Source organism: Aspergillus vadensis (assembly GCF_003184925.1).
Source record: "Aspergillus vadensis CBS 113365 unplaced genomic scaffold BO88scaffold_12, whole genome shotgun sequence".
Taxonomy (NCBI): Eukaryota; Fungi; Ascomycota; class Eurotiomycetes; order Eurotiales; family Aspergillaceae; genus Aspergillus; species Aspergillus vadensis.
In genome coordinates, this window is record NW_020292050.1 from 745190 (window position 1) to 762578 (window position 17389).

Consider the following 17389-nt stretch of genomic DNA (forward strand, 5'->3'; position numbering starts at 1 on the left):
CCCTATCCTTCAACCCGACAGGTGGAACGCAATTCTCCGGCGCCACCACATTTCTCCGGCCTCCGTCTGGGGAAGAAGGAACCCATGCATCATACGGTGATGCCATGATAGAATGCCAGTCTGGGGTAATAGACACCATGCAGAAGCTTGACTATCCCCGCATCCCCAGATTGCCCTGATGATCATATAAAATGGCCACAAAAATGAACAGGGTTCAATCCAAACACCAGCAAGCCAATTGCCTCTGCATCCCACACAATGCTCCTCTACGGCCTCCTGCTGGCCCTCCAGGCCATCCTAGCCTCCTCAGCAGCCATAACCTCTCCATCCTCAAACCATCTCTCAACCGCCGCTCGCGAGAAATGTCAAACAACCCTCCAATGCCCCCCGGGCACCATCATCGTCTCCAACACCAACGCCCACCCTGACATCTCCAACTTCACCACCCTCCAAGCAGCCATCAACGCCCTCCCCAACGACAACTCCTCCCAAACCATCCTCCTCCTCTCTGGCTCCTACAATGAACAAGTCAACATCACCCGCTCCGGCCCCATCACCCTCCTCGGCCAACAACCAGACCGCGCAGCCCTAACCGACCCGGCCCGCAACACCGTCAACCTCACCTTCGCCGGCGCCAACAGCGACAGCAGCGGCAACATCGACAACGTCTGGTTCAGCGTCATGGTCGTTGCCCCGACCCTGGACGCAAGTCTCACCGGCTCCGGCACAACAGGATACCCAGTGCCCGCGGACACCCCATTCGGGAATACCAACTTCCGCGTATACAACATCGACTTCCGCAACACCTACGCACCGTACTCTGCTGGTCCGGCGCACGCTATCAGCTTTAGTCGCTCCAACGGTGGCTTCTACTACTGCGGCTTCTACTCTTACCAAGACACAGTACATCTCCCCTCCCTCCCCCCTAACCCTCCCCCCCATTCCCAGTTACTAACAAAGAAATCCAGATCTACATCGGCAAACTCGGCTCCGCATACATGTACAAATCCATCCTAGCGGGCCAAACCGACTTCCTGTACGGCTTCGGCACACTCTTCATCCAATCCTCACAAATCATCCTGCGCTCCTGCGGCGGCGGCATCACGGCCTGGAAGGGCACGAACACGACCGTCCGCAACAACTACGGAGTCTACATCCACGACTCGACCATCAACGCCGCCAACGCCTCCATCGCAGAGCAAATCCAGGGGTCCTGCGCCCTAGGTAGGCCGTGGAACTCGCTGCACCGATCCATCTTCGCGAACACATACGAGGACGGGAGTATTGAGCCATCGGGGTACATTAACTGGGAGGATCGGTGGAGTAAGAACGAGACGCTCATGGCGGAGTATAGGGCCTATGGCCCGGGGTTCAATATCACGGGCAGGGAGGAGAGCGAGGTGAGTGTGTTGTTGAGTAGTAGTGAAGAGGAGAGGTATAGGGATCCCAAGAGGGTGTTTTTGTTTGAGGATGGGAGGGAGGGGAATGTGGCGTGGATTGATTGGGATGTTGTATCCTCTTAACAGTCCCTTGTAATCAATCTATGTATGTATGTACATATCACTCCCCCTTACCCCCCTTCACAAGACCATTCAATCTTCCCGTAAGAGCCAAATACGCCGCCCCCGTATCGGCCCACACCCTATACTCTTGCACTTTCCACTCCCCACCAGCATCACCATTACCACCACCACCATCCTGCACAATCCTCAACCTATACACGAACCCCTCATCCCAACCCATCTCTGTCTCTTTGGCAATGAATCTCGCCCACCCGCGGACACAAACACACCCTTTCTCCTCGTCAACCACCCAATCCTGCTCATCCTCGAATCGCATTCCCTCGTAGCGTAGCGCCGCGCCCATGGTCTCGAAGTAAGCTTTCACGCCGTCTTGGCCGGTGAAGTCGCGGCCTAGGAAGGGGGCCAGTTGGGGTAGGCCGGCTTCGTGGATTAATGGGGTGGTGTTGGGGGAGGAGGTAAATTGGGAGAGGATGGTGGAGAGGGGGGGTGGGGGGGATTGAGTTAGAGTATTTAGGAAGGTATGGGTGGTTTGTTTGAGGGTGCTTTTGGGGGGCATTTTGTGGCAATACAAGTGATAGATAGTGGTGTTGGAGTAGGGAATAGATATGTTGGGATGGTTCAATGTTTACTTGTAGGTAGGTAGGTGGTGGTGGTGGTGGTATAAAAAGGTATTGAATGACGTATGATCTATGACACATGACATAAACTGGATTGAAACCTCACAACCAACTCCTCGCCTATCACACCCAACACCATCGGGAAATACAAATTGAATGGATGAGTAAAAAACATGAATGAGTATAATCAAATCGATTGACAGACTGGGTCACTGCTTCCATGACTTGCCGCAGTTCATACACGTACAAAACAATGTCATCGGTTCATCTGCACTGCGCGTCTGCGCTTCCGTATATGTCACCTTGCGCTGTCCACACTTGCCGCATTGCAAGCTTGTACTGATACTCCGCTCCGCCTGTGCCACCATCGCCTTGTCCATGTTTTCCTTTTGGATTCTGCGGTCGCGTTCCTGCTGTTCCTCCGACCGGAGCTCGTCGTGCGACATCCGGACGAACCGTTCTGGCGTCACGTCGCCGTTGAGGACCCGCAGTCGCAGTGACGGGTTTGACTTGTTCTTCAGGTTCTGGTAGAGACTGCGGATCTTCGTGCGGTATTGTTCCTTCGTTTCCGGTCCGAGGTCGCTAAAGGCCGCCGCTTCGACGGCCGCCGCCTTAGACAGAACTGTGCGCGGGGGTTCAACCGAATTAAGACACAGCCCGTCGTACATCAAGCCGATGCAGCTGTCGCGGATTCTGTTGCCAGTCTGGTTGGTGTCCACGCCATCGGCCTTCCAGGTACGCTTGTCGGGGGGCACCGAGAGCTTCGAGGCCTTATCGGAGGGAGTCGCACCGCCGGAGGGGGTGCCGTTGGCTTTCGGGTGGGGAGAGCTGCTCGACCGTTGGCTGGCGCCGGGGGAGGCCCCGGCCTTTTGCTTGTTCACTTCGTGGCGCCACTTGGAGACGATTTCGCTCGCGAGACGGGCGACTTCGGGAGATTTATGTTGTTTGAGTTTGTTAACGGCGATACCGACACGGGTGGATCGCAGCAGGTCTTCAGTGGCTTTCACCCCTTGTTGCAGCTGCTTGAGCAGAGGTATGATGGTAGAGGGAGGTTCGTTGGAGGAGGCGGCCTTGGTCATGGCCTTGGCCCGGAGCTCGATTTCTTTGGCGTCCATAGACATGATGGATATATGAGAGTATAGGTGAAGAGATAGATATCGATTATATAGAGCTTATTGCGCCTTTGACGATTAGTATGATGTCTATGCGATCGTGGGCATAAGCGACATGTGTTGCGATAGCGAGTAACAGTATGTGCGACAGTACGCAGGAACAAACTCAAGCAGGGGTGGAGTCGGGACAGTTGTACGTGTGGGACAGTGCACGTGCAAATTCGCTGGCAAGTATATAGTTGACCGGCGATGCAGGGAATGCAAAAGAACCAAGCCACAAACAAGTGAAGCGGATGCGCCCGAAAGGAGAATCAAAAGGATGTGTTGAGATGATGGTGGACTCACTCTGTCGCACGAGCCGGTGGGATTCACCGTGCCGGGAATGGAGGAGAGGAGAGATGGATGAGGTTAAGATATTGTAAACTCTCGTATTAACTGAGAGGTGGATCTGGAGGGTTCTCGCAGCAGGGGAGATGCAGCGAATGAGAACCGGAAGAAGATGAGGTTGAGAAGATGATAGGATGACAGAAGAAGCCGTAGCAGAAAGGCAGTGGAGAGTTGCAGAAGAGAAGAAGAGAAGAAGAAAGCAGTAAAAGCAAGTCGCTTTCGCTGGAATTGCGATGGCGCCAAGCCCGGGGTTTCCTGATTGGGAATGGTGGGGGGAGGCCTGCGGTGGGAATAGCATCAACTTGCTGTCATCTTGACACTTATACAGTCTCGAAGACTCACAAGTGCCTCACTTCTGTGTCTTGCAGTTATACCCTGCAGAGTATTTCTTGATGGCATCTGTAATAGACATAGCATATCTCACCACTACCACAACATCTACAACACTACTATACTACAGCATACTACTACTTCTCTCAATCATCTCCAACACCCATCTCACCTCCTCCACCACTACATCCGGCTTCACCAAATGCACCTGATGTCCACAATCCACCTCCACCAACCTCGCTCTCCTAGACAGTCTCAATTGCTCCCTCTGCCACTCCCCCACCACCTCCTCACACTTCCCCAGGAACCTTCTAACCGCCTCCCTTTGCTCATCACTCCCATTCCCCATCTCTACCCCCCTCTCATAAACCCTCTGATAATCCTCCCATCCCCGTCCCACCACCACAGACAATGGTCTCTCCCCTAACCCTCCTCCCTGCACCTGTAACTGCCTCTTGCCCTCCAACTCCCTACAAACCCCCACCAGATTCTCCCTCTCAGCCCCCCACATCCCCATTCCCCGCGCAATATCCCTCGCTCGTTCTCTCCACTCCTCACGAGATAACTTAGCATTCTCACGTAACCCCGTCACCGTAGCGAAGTTCATCTCTCCCAGGACAGCAGCGATATCACCATTCAGGTTGGGATTATCTTCGAATAGCGTATACTGTTGCTCTGTTGATCCCTCGACGAGTACCATGCCGCTGATATCATCTGAGTAGAGGTGGAGGTACTCCCTCGCGATTATAGCGCCGTATGAGTGTCCCACTAGGACATATGGTGGCGGGAGATCTGCGTTGGTAAGTAGGGTATGCAGTTCTGATGCGGCGAGAGTCGCGCTGGGTTTGTAGCTGGTATCTTGGTCTGGAGCATCGCTGCGCCCGAGACCGGTGCGGTCGTAGACCAGACACGAGGCGAATGGGCTCAATAAGCGGATTACAGCGGTGTAGCTGGAAGAAACATCGCCGGCGCCGGCGAGGAAGATAGTGAGAGGCTGGGTGGTGCGGGGTGGGCCGTGCAGATGCAGGTACAGCTTGTGGGGGCCGATGGAGATGTGGGTGCCAGTGTAGAGGGGATTAGTTGACATGATGATGGTAGTAGTGTGTTGTGGAGGGAAGAAGCGGGAGTATGAGTGGATCATTAAAGGATGAGGCTTGCAGGGATCGTCACATGGTAGTTTGTTGGTTTGTTAGCTATTTTAATGTAGTCTAGCTGACAGACTAGATAGTTAAACATTGGCTAGTGCATCATTCCTCATTAGCTCCTATCATGTAATCATATGCTATCGACGCTCAGAGTGATTCGCAACAAAGTTCTAATGTCAGATTTGAGACCCCTTCGGACGCAAATCCACCGTCTCAAATTCCAATCCCTTCGCTTCAAATACATGTCCCGGCCGCAGTGCGTCGGTGTAGATGTTCGCCTCTCCGTGGGGATGGAAGAGTCCTGACTGCGTGCAGTTGAGCACCGTCTTCAGCCCCGGCGGATCCGTCAGTCGGAACACTCCCCAGTCTGGCGTCTTACTGGGCGCACACACGATCGCGATGCTCTCCGGTAGCATCACCTGGTATCCGCAGTGCGTGTGCAGGTCGCGCGAACTCATGAAGCACGTCTGCGTTGGGTGCGTGTGGATCCAGCCGAGCACCATCAGATCCTCTGAATCACAGTAGTCGAAGATGGCTGACTCGTTCACCGTCTCGCATGTGTCCGAAGTGGCAGTCTGTTCAGGGATGAGGAGCTTCGACACGAACAAGGCGTTGGAGACTAATGTGCCGCACAGAATGCCGCACGTCTCTAAATTGCGCTGTGTGTTCGGGGATACCAGTGAGATGAAGTGCTTGCGTAGATCAGGCGGCAGGAACAATGTCCGCAGAGGCGTTCCATTCTCAAGATAAGCAGAGGGCTTGAAGGTATAACTGGACGGCTCCAAATCCGGGCTTGCAGCTGGTCCATCGGTTGCTGGAACCTTTCCAGGAAGCGCAGGAGGCTCAGCTGGGATCCCTGCGGACGAGATCTTGTCTGAACGAGGTGGAGGTGAAGGTCCTTCGAGGCCAGCCAGTTCATGTACATACGATGCTTTCTTAGGAGGTAGTGCGGGTGCTTTAGGCGGAAGAACAATCTTAGGCTCGACCTTTGCGGTTGACGAAACTTCCAGCGGCTTCTGACGAGGGACGCTCGGATACTTGTATGCGCCGGTCGAAGAGGTTGCCGCAGATGGCCGAGCCATAGGCTTAGTAGCAACCTGTGGACGGTGATCCGCCCGCGGATCGTCCATCTGTATCCTCACGTTCTGTATGCGCCGGCTCAAGTCATCGTCCTCGGATCCATCTTTGCGCAGGGCATGCTCCCAGTCTCCCCACATGCCAGCTGCACGGCGAGTCTGCTCCTCCTCAGGTGTTATGCCTGCTTGTCGGATAGCCTTTCGGACAGTTGCTCGTCGACTAAGCTCCGTCCGAGCCAGCTGCACCGCCAGGTCTTTGTTCTCTCCTGCTTCCAGAGGTTCCACAACTCCTGCAAGGGCGGGGTCCTGAGGGGGTCGTTGGATTGAAGTGGGAGTGTTATTCGCGGCTGCTGGTGCGCGAGCTTGCCGTTCACGCATCAACTGAGTATAGCGCTCGTAGCGTTTGTTGATTCGGGGTTTCAGGACTTCCAGGACCTTCAGGTTCCGTTTGACCTCCTTTTCGGCTTCCACCAAAGCTTTCCGGTTTTTCTCATCCTTGGCCTCTGGGTGTTCGGCCAGATTGACGAGTACTAGCTGAGCATGGCGAAACAATAAAAGGTAGGCTTGTTCTTCGTGCTTTTCGCGTTCGTAAATGCGAGCCTAGCCACCAATCTCGTCAGGTCACTCCACCATAAGCAAGCAGGAGTATACCAACCTCTCTCATGAGTGTAGATGCAGTTCGCAGCCAGTAGCGTAAAGGTATAGACGGGTTATACTCATAATCCTGGGCCATGCGAGTGATCGATTCCACGCTCTGCGGAGACCCCGCACCGGTGGCTGGAGGTAGATGGGCGGCCATGACTGCGCATGAATCGATCTCACGGTCGATGATGAAGATTAAATCGAAGAGAATCAGCAGGCCTGTGGCAGCAGTGGCAGCAGTCGCAGTTCATTGACGTCTGGCGCGAGACCAGCGGCAGTCGTGGTGGGGGCGTGCCGCATGTAGATGATAGGCAGCAGAGTCAAGACACCGAATGATCGGGTGGTGTTCAGGCACAAGAAATGTGGAGCAGGCAATTTATAGCTTTAAATCAAGGTGCATCGTGTTTGCATTCCACCAACCGAGCGGGGTGGGCGATAGTTAGTCAGGTACAGGAGAAAGTGCAGAAGTTGGTTCTTTTAAGTTCGGCGGAGCTGCAAAGATGATCGGCCGGCGAGTCGCGCTGGTATTTGTTCCTCTCCATCTCTCGGCTTCCGCTCCACCTTCACTCCATTCTTCTCGTTCGGCCGCCCAACCATGACGCCGTCCGCCAGGATCCTCTTCCTCGAAAACCAGAAAGGCTGATCGCTCTGCATCCTGGTCTCGTCCGCAGACCTGGTGCCTTACAATGGCTCCACGAGCCTCAGCCCTCGCACGGTTTCCGCTTGCGAAATCCATCGCCAAGTGCTTCCCCGGCCACCTCAAGCGGAGAACCAACAGGAAACCGGAGATTGTCAGTGAGGAGCTATGTGGTGAGTGCAGCCGATATGTTCTTCCAGTATTTTCTAACGTCCTCGTAACACAGATCATGCTTTGCAGCGCCTATCTCCGTACCTCCTCCGCAATCGGCCGTTGGACATCCTCGACCTGTGGCCTGGAGCTGGCCTCTGGTCATCCAAGATCAACCACCTGCTCCAGCCGCGACGACATGTCCTCGTTGAACCCGAGCTGCAGAACTTCCGACCGCTGCTAGACCCGCTGGCCCAGAGCCATCCTTCCTACAAATTGTTGTCCATGGACGTCTTCTCCATCGGCGACTGGAAACCTGTGCTCACGGAGCATTTCCCGGAACAAGGGCCCGACAATGGTGATCATACCGGAGTTCTGCCAAAGAACGACACCCTTCTAGTACTCGCGAACCTTCCCGCCACGACCTCCGACAAAGACCATTTCACCGCAGGCAGATGGTGGCAGATGTTCATGGAGACCTGCATGCAGCAGACGGGACTACATTCTTACGGAGCTATCCGGTTACTGGCGTCTCTTCCATCGCCAGAATCACAGGCTATTATCCCCCGCTACGTGGTCGACCGCAGACGAGTGTCACTTTGGACGGAGAACGTCGCCCTCCATACCTTCGAAGTCGCCGCTCCTCAAGACGAGAAGTTCTGGGTTAACCACAAAGGGTTCAACGTCGCCATAGACAACGCCGCGCGTGTCGCCGAAAGAGCTGCCGAAAAGAACATCACCACACCCCCGGGGAGGGAATTTCAACCTCTCCTCCCAGCTCCGGAGAGCCCCGACCCCGGCCGGAAACCAGTGCCATACACACCACGCATAAGAACTGCCCTTCACGACAGATTCTGTGAAGACATCCAAGCCCTGGACAACATGGACAAATCCACCCCCGGCTACGCCGAAGCCAAGAAGAAGCGCAGTCGCGCGCAGACCCGACTCAACCGAGACAATCGACAAGCATACTTCCTCCAGCAAATGGTCGACCAGTCGCGCGAAATCGACGCCCAATACGACGCTCTATCCCGAGCAGCGGCCGACCCCAACACAACCTCCGCCGACTTCAAACCCATCCTCGACAAAATATCCGCCCTGCGAAGCTCCATCACCGACGAAGGCCAAGAGAACTACCACGACCATCTGAGACAATTTCCACACATCCACGACAGCTACCGCGCCTCCCTCCGCAGCAACAACAACTTCGACGACGCCCTCTTAGCCTGGGACCGCCGCCCCTTCGAGCCCCTCCTCATCCGCCCGGAAGAGCTCTACCCCCAAGGCATCGACCGCAGCATAGTCTACTTCGAACCGAACCCCAACTCCCCCGTTATTGAGAAAATCAACTCCCTCGACCCCTCCCAACGCGGCGACGCCTTCCGCCTCTTCGAAACCCTCTCCCTCTCCCTCGGCCGCGGCCGCGAAGCCCTCTCCGTCGCTGAAGTCCTCCAACTCATCTTCCCAGGCCGCTCCACCAACGACATCGTCAAATCTATCCCCAGTCTAGCCGAATATGCTGCGAAGACACCAAAACCGGACTTTGACAGTCTCCCGAAAACCATCCACGGAGGCACCGACCCGGTAACGAGTTTCCAGGAGAACCTGGACTACGACCTGAGCGATGTGCGCGTGCACATTCTCTCGACGTCGACAATCTGGGATATTTGCATCGAGTATCAGCGCAGCGGGGTCTCGGTGTCGAGTGTGCAGTTGAATCGGTTGTTCGGGGGGACGTTGACGTCGTATAAGACGGGAGTGCATCGCGAGATGGTGAAGAAGAGACTTCATTAGGAGATTGACTTTGGATGAGTAGATGGGTGTATTTGGATTTGATTATGAGATATGTATAACTAGCATGTACTGTAGTATTATATGATAGATGATAGACTCTTCTCCAATTGATAGAACATATACATAAACAACTAGGAGTGGAACTGTGTATGGTTCAGTAACATAACCTCAATCCAAACCGGAGTTGATTTCAATACAAGGAACTGGGAGTTAGTTCGACATCATAACTTACTTTTACAACGACTGACACCTTAAGTCGTTTATTTCGGCGTCTTAAAATCGAACATTTGCGGCAAGCTCTACCGTAGTGGAGTTAAATCACATGTGAGATGTTTGTATGGCTGAAACATCGAAAGGCTATCTGTGGTGGAAGTAGTAATAGGTATTTTTGATTGATACAAAGAGGTACTCATATCTAGATGAGCCATAGTTGGACCTGAATCAGGGGTTTGGAGAGCATATTGAATAGTAGGCGTGGTTACACATGGATCCACAAGTGAATTGAAATGCAAGTAGTTGTTGCTATTATTGGTACTTCATGTAGCTGGGAAGAATGATGGGAAGAATGAGTCATGCAAAAATGTAACTTGTTTCGTCTGCACATCTATTCTAACGGGTATCTTGAATGTTTCTGGTAGAAGTTGAACATAATAAGAAAAGAAAATAAAGAGAAAGAAAGAAAAAGTGCCAAGAAGATAAAGGTGATAGAAACCAGACAAAGTCTGACAAATGTGTAAAAGAAAGATTAGAAAAGAGGCTAGGTGAAGAAATGGCCAAAGTAGAAATGTCCGAAGATAACAAGAGATTAAAAGTAGTCCGAGATAAGGACGCGGGATGCGATAACGAAAGAAAGGCAACCATAGCCAAAGTTAGATCGTAATAGACTCGACCAGATTTACCCATTCAGCAGGTTTGATGCGCTGACTCGGGTCTTTGACAATTGCTGGTTTGATGATTTGTTCGACGATCCCGGTGCGCGGTATGCGAGATCCATTCGGCCCGGAGCGAGCAAACTCAATCACGCGGTGGCCTTCACGGGCCATGGCTAGACGCTGGAAGTGGTTGGCACCCGGGTAGAGGAGCAAATCGCCTGTAGCGGCAGCCAGTAGAGTAACGGCTAGAGAAAAGACATCAGACTCTGGGGTTGGCGCCACATCTGGGGATTTTAATGATGAGACGCATAGGAGCTCCGGGGCTGTGAATGGTGGTGTTAAAGCTGTTAGAGCCGTGCCCAGACCACTTTCGGGAGATGAAGAATTGCTGATAGGGTGAGCGGAGGAGAAATCGGCAAACAGCGGTTCGTAAGGGAAGTGGTCGGATTCCAAATCGTCGTCGCTTGAGCGTGCACGGAGCAAGATGTTGTGAGGCTTGATATCACCGTGTACCATCTGCGGCCCATCATGGAGCCAGCACAGTCCGGTGATGAGCTTCTTTGCGAGGTCATACCACTGGGTCATGCCTTGGATGGGCTCGAACATGGTTCTGGTGGTCTTGTTCTGCAGAGCCACAGCGGCTTTTTCTTCAATATAGGTCGAGAGCGCCAACGGCACTGCTGACATGACGATGGAGTGAGAGTCTGCGATATATCCTTTAAAGGGAACAACATGGTTCTGTGACCCGGCGACACGACTGACCCGAGTCAAGGCGAGCGCTTCGGCATCCAAGATGGAGTGCGCATCTCGCCTTGCGGGTGACTTGACTGCTACCGTGCGGGCTTTGACAGCTGGAGAGCTGGGAGGCGTAAGCAGGTAGGGCTTGGAGGGTTCGCAAGGAGTTGCTTTGTAGACAACGCTCCAGAGACCACGGCCATATTCGACAGGCCGGCCTTTGGGGTCCTTGTGGTATTCCAACTCATCCGTGAATGAGTCAGAGGTAGACACCGTGCGAGCTTCCGCATCGACATCCTTGAATTTCCCCTCGACAGGCGACAAGTATGGACTGGAAGCCCCAGAATGGAGGGTGGCAACGCTGCCTGAAAGACTCTCGTCATCTACAGTAGGAGTCACCGGAGGAGTCAGTCCGGGTACCACTAGAAGAGGCGGCGCGCGAGCATCGGTATCATGTTGAGTGCGAACAGAGAGCGGGAACGGCAAATGCGTAGGAGTCATGATGGACAACTCTGAAGAAGTAAATGCCTCTGTGAAGATCGCAAGAGGCGGGGATAGCGGGGAAGGCGACAGTTGAAATCGGTGCGACGGTTTGGTTTCAGCGCCGATAGGACCAGGGATCTCCGGTCAAGAGGCGCGATAAGAAAACACCGCGTATCTATACTGGCCTGGCGCGAATACGAGTTGAATCACTAGATTGTCTGCCGGTGTCGCTGGATTTCCGAGGACCTTGAATAAGATTTAAAGAAGCAATAGCAGCGGGCATATAGCCAATGACGAGGCAATTGGTGGCAAGCCGGTTGGATGACGTCGGCACCGGGATTCGAGTCCGTCTGGCGCTTAAGACTGACTATTGATGGGCCAAGGTGCAGGAAGATGAATAGGACAAGAGACAACGGACTGATGAGGACTGCAACATATACATGGTCTAGAATAGCAGAACAGAAGGATAGAAGCAGAGTGAAAGTAGAAATCAACACCAAGCAGGGAGAAGAAAAATTTGAGGAGGCGACGAGTCTCGACCCGATGGATTTGGAAAATGCAAATTAATTAATTTTCACAAAGAGAGGGAGTAACTGGATAGATCGACAGAAAGAGCGATAGCTTAATTGTGCCCGAGGAACCATGGGTGATTACAGCAAACCGTCGCAAGTAACCGTGACATGCCAAATAGATAGTTCAGTTCCACCCACCGGGGCGAGTCTGGCCTGGCGGGGAGACCATCTTCGTAGTCCCACTGACATGCTCGGAGCAGCATCGGTCCTTTTCGGGTGTGTATTTTCTATTTCTATTTCGAGGCAGCATGTTGAAATTAGGAGATAAAACGGGGAAAGCAAGCCGGGGTAAGGTTTGATGAGCAAGAAAGCCGCAGTAACCACCGGGAGAAGTGAGAGCCATGAAATGCGATTGCAAGAAAAGAGGAAAAAGCGAGACTGAATGGAATTGCGACTTTCGCGTTTCTCCTCCATTTGCACGGACACTATCCCCGATTGGGCACTAGTCTCCCGTCGTTCGTTGTCCGGTTATCCCAATACGGCAAGCCGGTGGGTCTCACTGGCCCCTCAACCCTCGAATTTCGTGCAGTTTTCTACTTGTTAGTCGACTTAGTCTCCTTCTCACCCAGTCATTCGGGCACAAACGGCTGTCACCCTCGCATTCTCGCCCTGGATGGCCGTCGCAAAGGGTGAATGAATAACCATAATCCCATCCTTGTTTTGTGGTGTCTCCACCCCCTAAAAAAAAGATGACGAAGACCGTGAAAAGTGTGACACACTATGCTGCAGGGATGACCATCTCGAGGTCATCAAATTCCATTACTTCACGCGCGTCGTGGCGTCTGCTGGATACTGCAGGGAATATACAGTAGATAATACATACATTGTGGTCGTGGTCTCTCGGCCAGCCCGAGACTAGTCGATCTTATCGTAACATCCCGACTGAAGGAGAAAGGAAAGTAGTACTCCGTACATGGGTATATGCAGACCATGGCTCATCCTGCCTGCGGTAGTCCTGCAGGCGCCCTCTTCTTTCTGTGTGGATGTATCAAACGGTAGTATAGCGGCCCCGTTTCAATCTGGCGAGGGTCCCATCGCATACTCCAGATCAGGAAGGATGAACGAAAATTCGAACCTTCGACTGTGGCTGCTTGAAAGGGGGAAAGACGAGGACGAACCCAAAAAAGGCCTGTTCAGGAAGAATGGATCAAGAGACAGCCGAGGACGTAACCCTCGGACGGGGCCTCAGCCAATCTCCACCCCCACGTGGGTCATGGTCTGCCAGGGAAATTGCCTGCCATTGAGACGCTCTTCTAATCTCCACTTTGCATCCGACCTCCTACCAAACTCAGTCTTTCTCAAATAGTAGTAGTTTCAGTTACTGTCACATCAGGTGCATGACCCTCCTCCCACTTGCCATCGTAAGCCTCGCATATAACTACTCAACTAGGGCCATCCTAGTAGCGTGGAGTCATCCTCTGTTCTTCCGCGACTCCTGGAATTCCCTCCTTTCCGAAGTGCTGACACTGGCACGTCTCTCAGCTCCACCATCTACTGCAAGTCGGGAACAAAGCCTGGAAATCTGATATCTCACTTCACCATACGGGATCAAAGGAACGGTTCCCGACGCAATGACCTGGCACGGAACCGGTGGATGACTCTGGAATAGCACACATCGCCGTGCCAAGCGCGCACGGGGCCGACGCTAGTTGTGGCTGTAAGGCTGTCTCGGAATCCCGTACTGTAGTATTTGATCACATCCAGCAGGGACCTTGAGAGTTCGAAAACAATATTATAGAGTACGGAGTAGAGAGTTTAGATACGTATCCAAGGATATCATCCAATTTACCCAGCATGCAACAATCCCTACCCAACCACTCTCAGCAAGGAGCCATCCATTTAAGCTCGTATAATTACTAGTTATGTACAAAGTAAAGGGGCAGTAGACCCTAGCCTGCTGGCTCATCTTATTCCCGCGTCTTCCTCTGCTTCTCAACATACTCCTTGAGATCCTGCAACCACACCTCAAAGTTTACTTCCAGCTGAGCCCCCACCATCCAGCGAACCACATACGCCAGGGCTCCATTCTGCGCTTCCCAGTTACGCACTTCTGTTCCCTTTCTCATCTGTCCCTGTTCGCCCTGGATATCAACCTCCACGAATTCATGGACCCGTTCCGCCGCCAACAGTGAGGACATAATGCGACCCTGCGCCTGTGCATCAAGAACCCAAACAATGCGACCGTATTTCTTGCTCTCGCTGGGCGGATCACACTCTGTCACGACCAATGGAGTATCATTGCTCGCCTGTGCACGCTGTGGCTGGGACGAGGTGGTCGGCTTCATGTTCACGTGATAAGTCATCTTCGTCCCGGCCTGAAGGACGGAGGAGAGATTGCCCCCTTCGCATCCGGGCTGCTCTCGGATAGTCACGGCAGGGACGAATCTGTTCCAGGAGGGAAATGTAGAGGTGTCCATTAGAGTATCCCAGACTTCTTGCAGTGGAGCATCGATTATTGCGGCGCTCTGGCAGTGGCCGACAGCTTCGGATGCAGGGATATTGGGTGTCGGCATTGTTGCGAGCGCCGACTTGGGCGTGGGGGCGGTCATTTTGAAAGAGCTAATTTGTAGGATATAGTTGTGAAGTAGATGTAGAGAAAGACTAATATGTCACACGCGATAGTAGAGAAATAGCTAGCTAACTGTCTAGCAAGAAGCTATGACACTGACAGGAGAAGTTTCGCTCTGGAATCCCGGCTCCACCCCCATGTGACCCCGGATAAACACTTGCACGGCACCATCACATCCCTGCAGCATACCAGCTCTCACTTTGATTGACATCGGCAGTCAATCTATTTCTTTGTCTATTTTATCAATTCTTGTTGTACTCATCACGTACACTTCTCTCATCATGAACATCCGGGGAAGCAGGAAGCTAGCTACCTTGGCCGTCTCTGGGCAGCTCTCCACACTTGGCTAACTGTCACAATTTCTCCACCAATGCCAGTCTAATGCGCTGCTGTCTTGGTTGATCTATACGCCGATCAGGTCCCGCGCATACTCTATTTGCGGCCTCTTCAGGAAATTTCCCGGTTAATGGATCTAAGAAACATGCAAATTTCCGAACGCTTGTCATGTTTCATGGCATAGCAGTTGAGGACCTGGACCTCGGGAGAAGAACATCATGTTGGGATATAAGTAAGGGTGAGTATGCGAATGCTACTGGCTAATTAGTGGGTCATTGTCTACTCACGCATCGTCATGTCTGTTTTCAAGGCATCGCTCCTATTTCTTCTTTCTTCCTCACTAGTCCACGGGGTTCCGCACTCCAACAGAGCATCTCGAAGCCAACAATGCGTGGTTCCGTCTAAATACCAGGCATCAAATGGAACGGCTGATGACTCGTCTGCCGTCTCCCAGGCTTTTGCACAATGCGCAACTGACTCGGTGATCATATTCGAGGAGGGTGTGAATTATAATGTCTTCCAGCCGATCACTGCCACCAACCTCAGTAATGTGGAGATCCGGATGCATGGCAATTTACATCTGCCACAGAACATCACTGCCGTGCAGAATATCGTCAGTGACGGTAGCTCTACATGGTTCACCTTGGAAGGGCCCAAGGTGGACTGGACTGGTCCCGAAGACGTGAATAATGGCTGGATCGACTCGTATGGACAGCCCTGGTGGGATGCGAACCCTGCAGGTAGTTCAGGCATCGACAATCGTCCGCATCTCATGAGCTTCAAGACTAGCCAAGCGACCATAAAATACTTCAGGTCCAGGAAGCCTATCGCCTGGAATGTCAAGCTGCATGGACAAGACATTACAGTTAGCCATGCCATCATCGATGCTACCTCGACAGGTAGCTTTCCTTTCAACACAGATGGCTTCGATGTGGAGGGGACCAATATCCAGATTACCGACAGTATCATGTACAACGGCGACGACGCGATTGCAGTAGGTGCGGACTCGCACGATATTCTCTTCACAAGAAACACCATCGGCTACCAGACTCATGGCATGAGCATCGGATCACTGGGGAAAGATCCCACAGACTTTGCCAACATCAGCAACATCCGCTTTGACGATGTGACTGTCGTCGATGGCCTCTACGCCGCACGCTTCAAGTCATGGAGCGGAGGTACCGGACTCGTCAAGAATGTGACCTGGAATAACATTAGAGTCTTCAACGTGACGTTCCCTATCTTTGTCACTCAAAGCTACAGCGACCAAGGCGCCTCCCGGTCCGGGACTGTCAATGCCAGTTCAGCTGTGATGATGGAGGATTTCACCTGGTCTGACTTTTCTGGCTCGATCAATACGTATCAACCTGGTGACGGCTCTTGCGTCTCCGACCCTTGCTGGTACAACGTTGGGCTGCCAAATCTGAAGCATACCGAGGCTCTGATTATTGAGTGCCATACGGCGCAGTCTTGTAAGAACTTTGTCACGGACAACATTCAACTATACCCGCAAGTTCTGGAACCGGCGAGTGTGATCTGCATGAACGCAACGGCAGCCCTTAATCCTGATCTTGGGTTTACCTGTAAAAACGGGACCTACAGCCCGCTATCGACTTGATCGAAGTAGTGTGAAAATTCTAAGGAAGCCACACCCGACACATCAGCTTCCGGAAAGCACACCCAAACTAAGCATATACAATAATCAATCAAAACAACCCCACTACTGTACTCTTCTCTCACTAAGTATCTTCATCGATACACCATCCACTCGTTTGATAACCAAGATCTGCATATCACTACATTCATACCACGCATGTCCCACCCTATCAACAAATTCCAACCATTCCCCAACTTCTATGTCTACCGACCAGGTTACATGGTAGTACCTCTGATTCCCCTCGATGAGCTACCTTCCTGGATCCAAGTCGGCGATTTTGACTGGGGCGATAGCTCGCTCTACGAGACTATGCTTCCCGCTAGCTTTAACTGGTTCCCGAGAATAGGTGAATACGATGTTATATGCCATCATTGCTACAAGAACGTCGATAGCTACCACCGCAGCGTGTCTGAGAGAAGTGATAGCAATGCTTCTTCTCGGGCTTCTGATCTTCCCAAGGGGCCTGCTGCTCAATTGCCTGCGAATTCTATCTTGTTGGATCCATCCTTTAAGCTTGAGCAGCCGCCGTTTGGGGCAGGCTTGAATGTTAGCCCGTTTGTTGGACTGTGCTTCTCTTCTCGGAAAAGACTGTGTGAGCTCTTGTGCCCATGTCTTCGGTGTACTCAGAACGGCCAGAATCCGCAGGACGGCCAGGATCAGCAGAATGACCAGAACCAGCAGAATGAACACTTTGAACACTCTGAACACTCTGAACACTCTGAACACTCTGAACACTCTGAACACTCTGAACA

The 17389-nt window shown here is 52.6% G+C and overlaps 12 protein-coding genes across 12 annotated transcripts in view; 5 read left to right on the plus strand and 7 right to left on the minus strand.

The window, feature by feature from the left end:
• Positions 1-258: 258 nt before the first annotated feature.
• Positions 259-1523, plus strand: BO88DRAFT_341249 (putative pectin methylesterase; the record flags this gene model as incomplete). Its single annotated transcript, XM_025703092.1, has 2 exons — positions 259-903; positions 969-1523. 2 exons carry the CDS (start codon positions 259-261, stop codon positions 1521-1523), a joined length of 1200 nt encoding a protein of 399 aa, XP_025562738.1.
• An 18-nt stretch (positions 1524-1541) lies between these two features.
• On the minus strand, positions 1542-2154 carry BO88DRAFT_54642 (uncharacterized protein). The gene has a single exon (XM_025712957.1). It carries the CDS (start codon positions 2077-2079, stop codon positions 1561-1563), a length of 519 nt encoding a protein of 172 aa, XP_025562739.1. The 5' UTR covers positions 2080-2154; the 3' UTR covers positions 1542-1560.
• Positions 2155-2192: 38 nt separating this feature from the next.
• On the minus strand, positions 2193-3627 carry BO88DRAFT_405255 (transcription elongation factor DST1). Its single transcript, XM_025706827.1, has 2 exons — positions 3598-3627; positions 2193-3321 (listed from the first exon to the last, which is right to left on the minus strand). Exon 2 carries the CDS (start codon positions 3259-3261, stop codon positions 2350-2352), a length of 912 nt encoding a protein of 303 aa, XP_025562740.1. The 5' UTR covers positions 3262-3321; positions 3598-3627; the 3' UTR covers positions 2193-2349.
• Positions 3628-4043: 416 nt separating this feature from the next.
• BO88DRAFT_435716 (alpha/beta fold hydrolase) lies at positions 4044-5057 on the minus strand (the record flags this gene model as incomplete). The annotated part of the gene is made up of 1 exon (XM_025709524.1): positions 4044-5057. A coding segment is annotated over one exon (964 nt), but the record flags the coding sequence as incomplete, so codon positions are not given.
• Positions 5058-5145: 88 nt separating this feature from the next.
• Positions 5146-7304, minus strand: BO88DRAFT_444130 (putative endosome-associated ubiquitin isopeptidase (AmsH)). Its single transcript, XM_025710080.1, has 2 exons — positions 6846-7304; positions 5146-6790 (listed from the first exon to the last, which is right to left on the minus strand). Exons 1-2 carry the CDS (start codon positions 6987-6989, stop codon positions 5291-5293), a joined length of 1644 nt encoding a protein of 547 aa, XP_025562742.1. The 5' UTR covers positions 6990-7304; the 3' UTR covers positions 5146-5290.
• A 103-nt stretch (positions 7305-7407) lies between these two features.
• BO88DRAFT_488303 (uncharacterized protein) lies at positions 7408-9511 on the plus strand. Its single transcript, XM_025712606.1, has 2 exons — positions 7408-7642; positions 7696-9511. Exons 1-2 carry the CDS (start codon positions 7519-7521, stop codon positions 9411-9413), a joined length of 1842 nt encoding a protein of 613 aa, XP_025562743.1. The 5' UTR covers positions 7408-7518; the 3' UTR covers positions 9414-9511.
• A 336-nt stretch (positions 9512-9847) lies between these two features.
• On the minus strand, positions 9848-11672 carry BO88DRAFT_54669 (protein kinase domain-containing protein). The gene has a single exon (XM_025712958.1). It carries the CDS (start codon positions 11519-11521, stop codon positions 10283-10285), a length of 1239 nt encoding a protein of 412 aa, XP_025562744.1. The 5' UTR covers positions 11522-11672; the 3' UTR covers positions 9848-10282.
• Position 11673: 1 nt separating this feature from the next.
• On the plus strand, positions 11674-12112 carry BO88DRAFT_54678 (uncharacterized protein). Its single transcript, XM_025712959.1, has one exon. It carries the CDS (start codon positions 11825-11827, stop codon positions 12068-12070), a length of 246 nt encoding a protein of 81 aa, XP_025562745.1. The 5' UTR covers positions 11674-11824; the 3' UTR covers positions 12071-12112.
• On the minus strand, positions 12113-12739 carry BO88DRAFT_54679 (uncharacterized protein). The gene has a single exon (XM_025712960.1). The coding sequence runs from the start codon at positions 12487-12489 to the stop codon at positions 12154-12156; it is 336 nt and encodes a 111-aa protein (XP_025562746.1). The 5' UTR covers positions 12490-12739; the 3' UTR covers positions 12113-12153.
• Positions 12740-13842: 1103 nt separating this feature from the next.
• On the minus strand, positions 13843-14722 carry BO88DRAFT_405259 (SRPBCC domain-containing protein). Its single transcript, XM_025706828.1, has one exon. The coding sequence runs from the start codon at positions 14622-14624 to the stop codon at positions 13983-13985; it is 642 nt and encodes a 213-aa protein (XP_025562747.1). The 5' UTR covers positions 14625-14722; the 3' UTR covers positions 13843-13982.
• Positions 14723-14791: 69 nt separating this feature from the next.
• pgxC (putative extracellular exo-polygalacturonase) lies at positions 14792-16696 on the plus strand. Its single transcript, XM_025706829.1, has one exon. It carries the CDS (start codon positions 15276-15278, stop codon positions 16596-16598), a length of 1323 nt encoding a protein of 440 aa, XP_025562748.1. The 5' UTR covers positions 14792-15275; the 3' UTR covers positions 16599-16696.
• Positions 16697-16793: 97 nt separating this feature from the next.
• The window catches only part of BO88DRAFT_454035 (uncharacterized protein), a gene marked incomplete at both ends in the record, with an annotated part of 1689 nt that continues 1093 nt past the window's right edge, over positions 16794-17389 (plus strand). Inside the window, one exon of the mRNA XM_025710783.1 lies at positions 16794-17183. Coding sequence (XP_025562749.1) covers positions 16794-17183 — 390 coding nt within the window. The remainder of the gene's footprint in view (positions 17184-17389) is intronic.

Excerpts from the sequence above, each read along its gene's own strand:
- BO88DRAFT_444130 (XM_025710080.1), bottom strand. The coding sequence starts at position 6,989 with ATGGCCGCCCATCTACCTCCAGCCACCGGTGCGGGGTCTCCGCAGAGC. Across the intron at positions 6,791-6,845 it reads CATCTACACTCATGAGAGAG|GCTCGCATTTACGAACGCGA; the intron begins GTTGGTATACTC and ends ATTGGTGGCTAG.
- BO88DRAFT_405255 (XM_025706827.1), bottom strand. The coding sequence starts at position 3,261 with ATGTCTATGGACGCCAAAGAAATCGAGCTCCGGGCCAAGGCCATGACC.
- BO88DRAFT_54669 (XM_025712958.1), bottom strand. The coding sequence starts at position 11,521 with ATGACTCCTACGCATTTGCCGTTCCCGCTCTCTGTTCGCACTCAACAT.
- BO88DRAFT_54679 (XM_025712960.1), bottom strand. The coding sequence starts at position 12,489 with ATGGAGGAGAAACGCGAAAGTCGCAATTCCATTCAGTCTCGCTTTTTC.
- pgxC (XM_025706829.1), top strand. The coding sequence starts at position 15,276 with ATGTCTGTTTTCAAGGCATCGCTCCTATTTCTTCTTTCTTCCTCACTA.
- BO88DRAFT_54678 (XM_025712959.1), top strand. The coding sequence starts at position 11,825 with ATGACGTCGGCACCGGGATTCGAGTCCGTCTGGCGCTTAAGACTGACT.
- BO88DRAFT_488303 (XM_025712606.1), top strand. The coding sequence starts at position 7,519 with ATGGCTCCACGAGCCTCAGCCCTCGCACGGTTTCCGCTTGCGAAATCC. Across the intron at positions 7,643-7,695 it reads TGTCAGTGAGGAGCTATGTG|ATCATGCTTTGCAGCGCCTA; the intron begins GTGAGTGCAGCC and ends CTCGTAACACAG.
- BO88DRAFT_405259 (XM_025706828.1), bottom strand. The coding sequence starts at position 14,624 with ATGACCGCCCCCACGCCCAAGTCGGCGCTCGCAACAATGCCGACACCC.
- BO88DRAFT_54642 (XM_025712957.1), bottom strand. The coding sequence starts at position 2,079 with ATGCCCCCCAAAAGCACCCTCAAACAAACCACCCATACCTTCCTAAAT.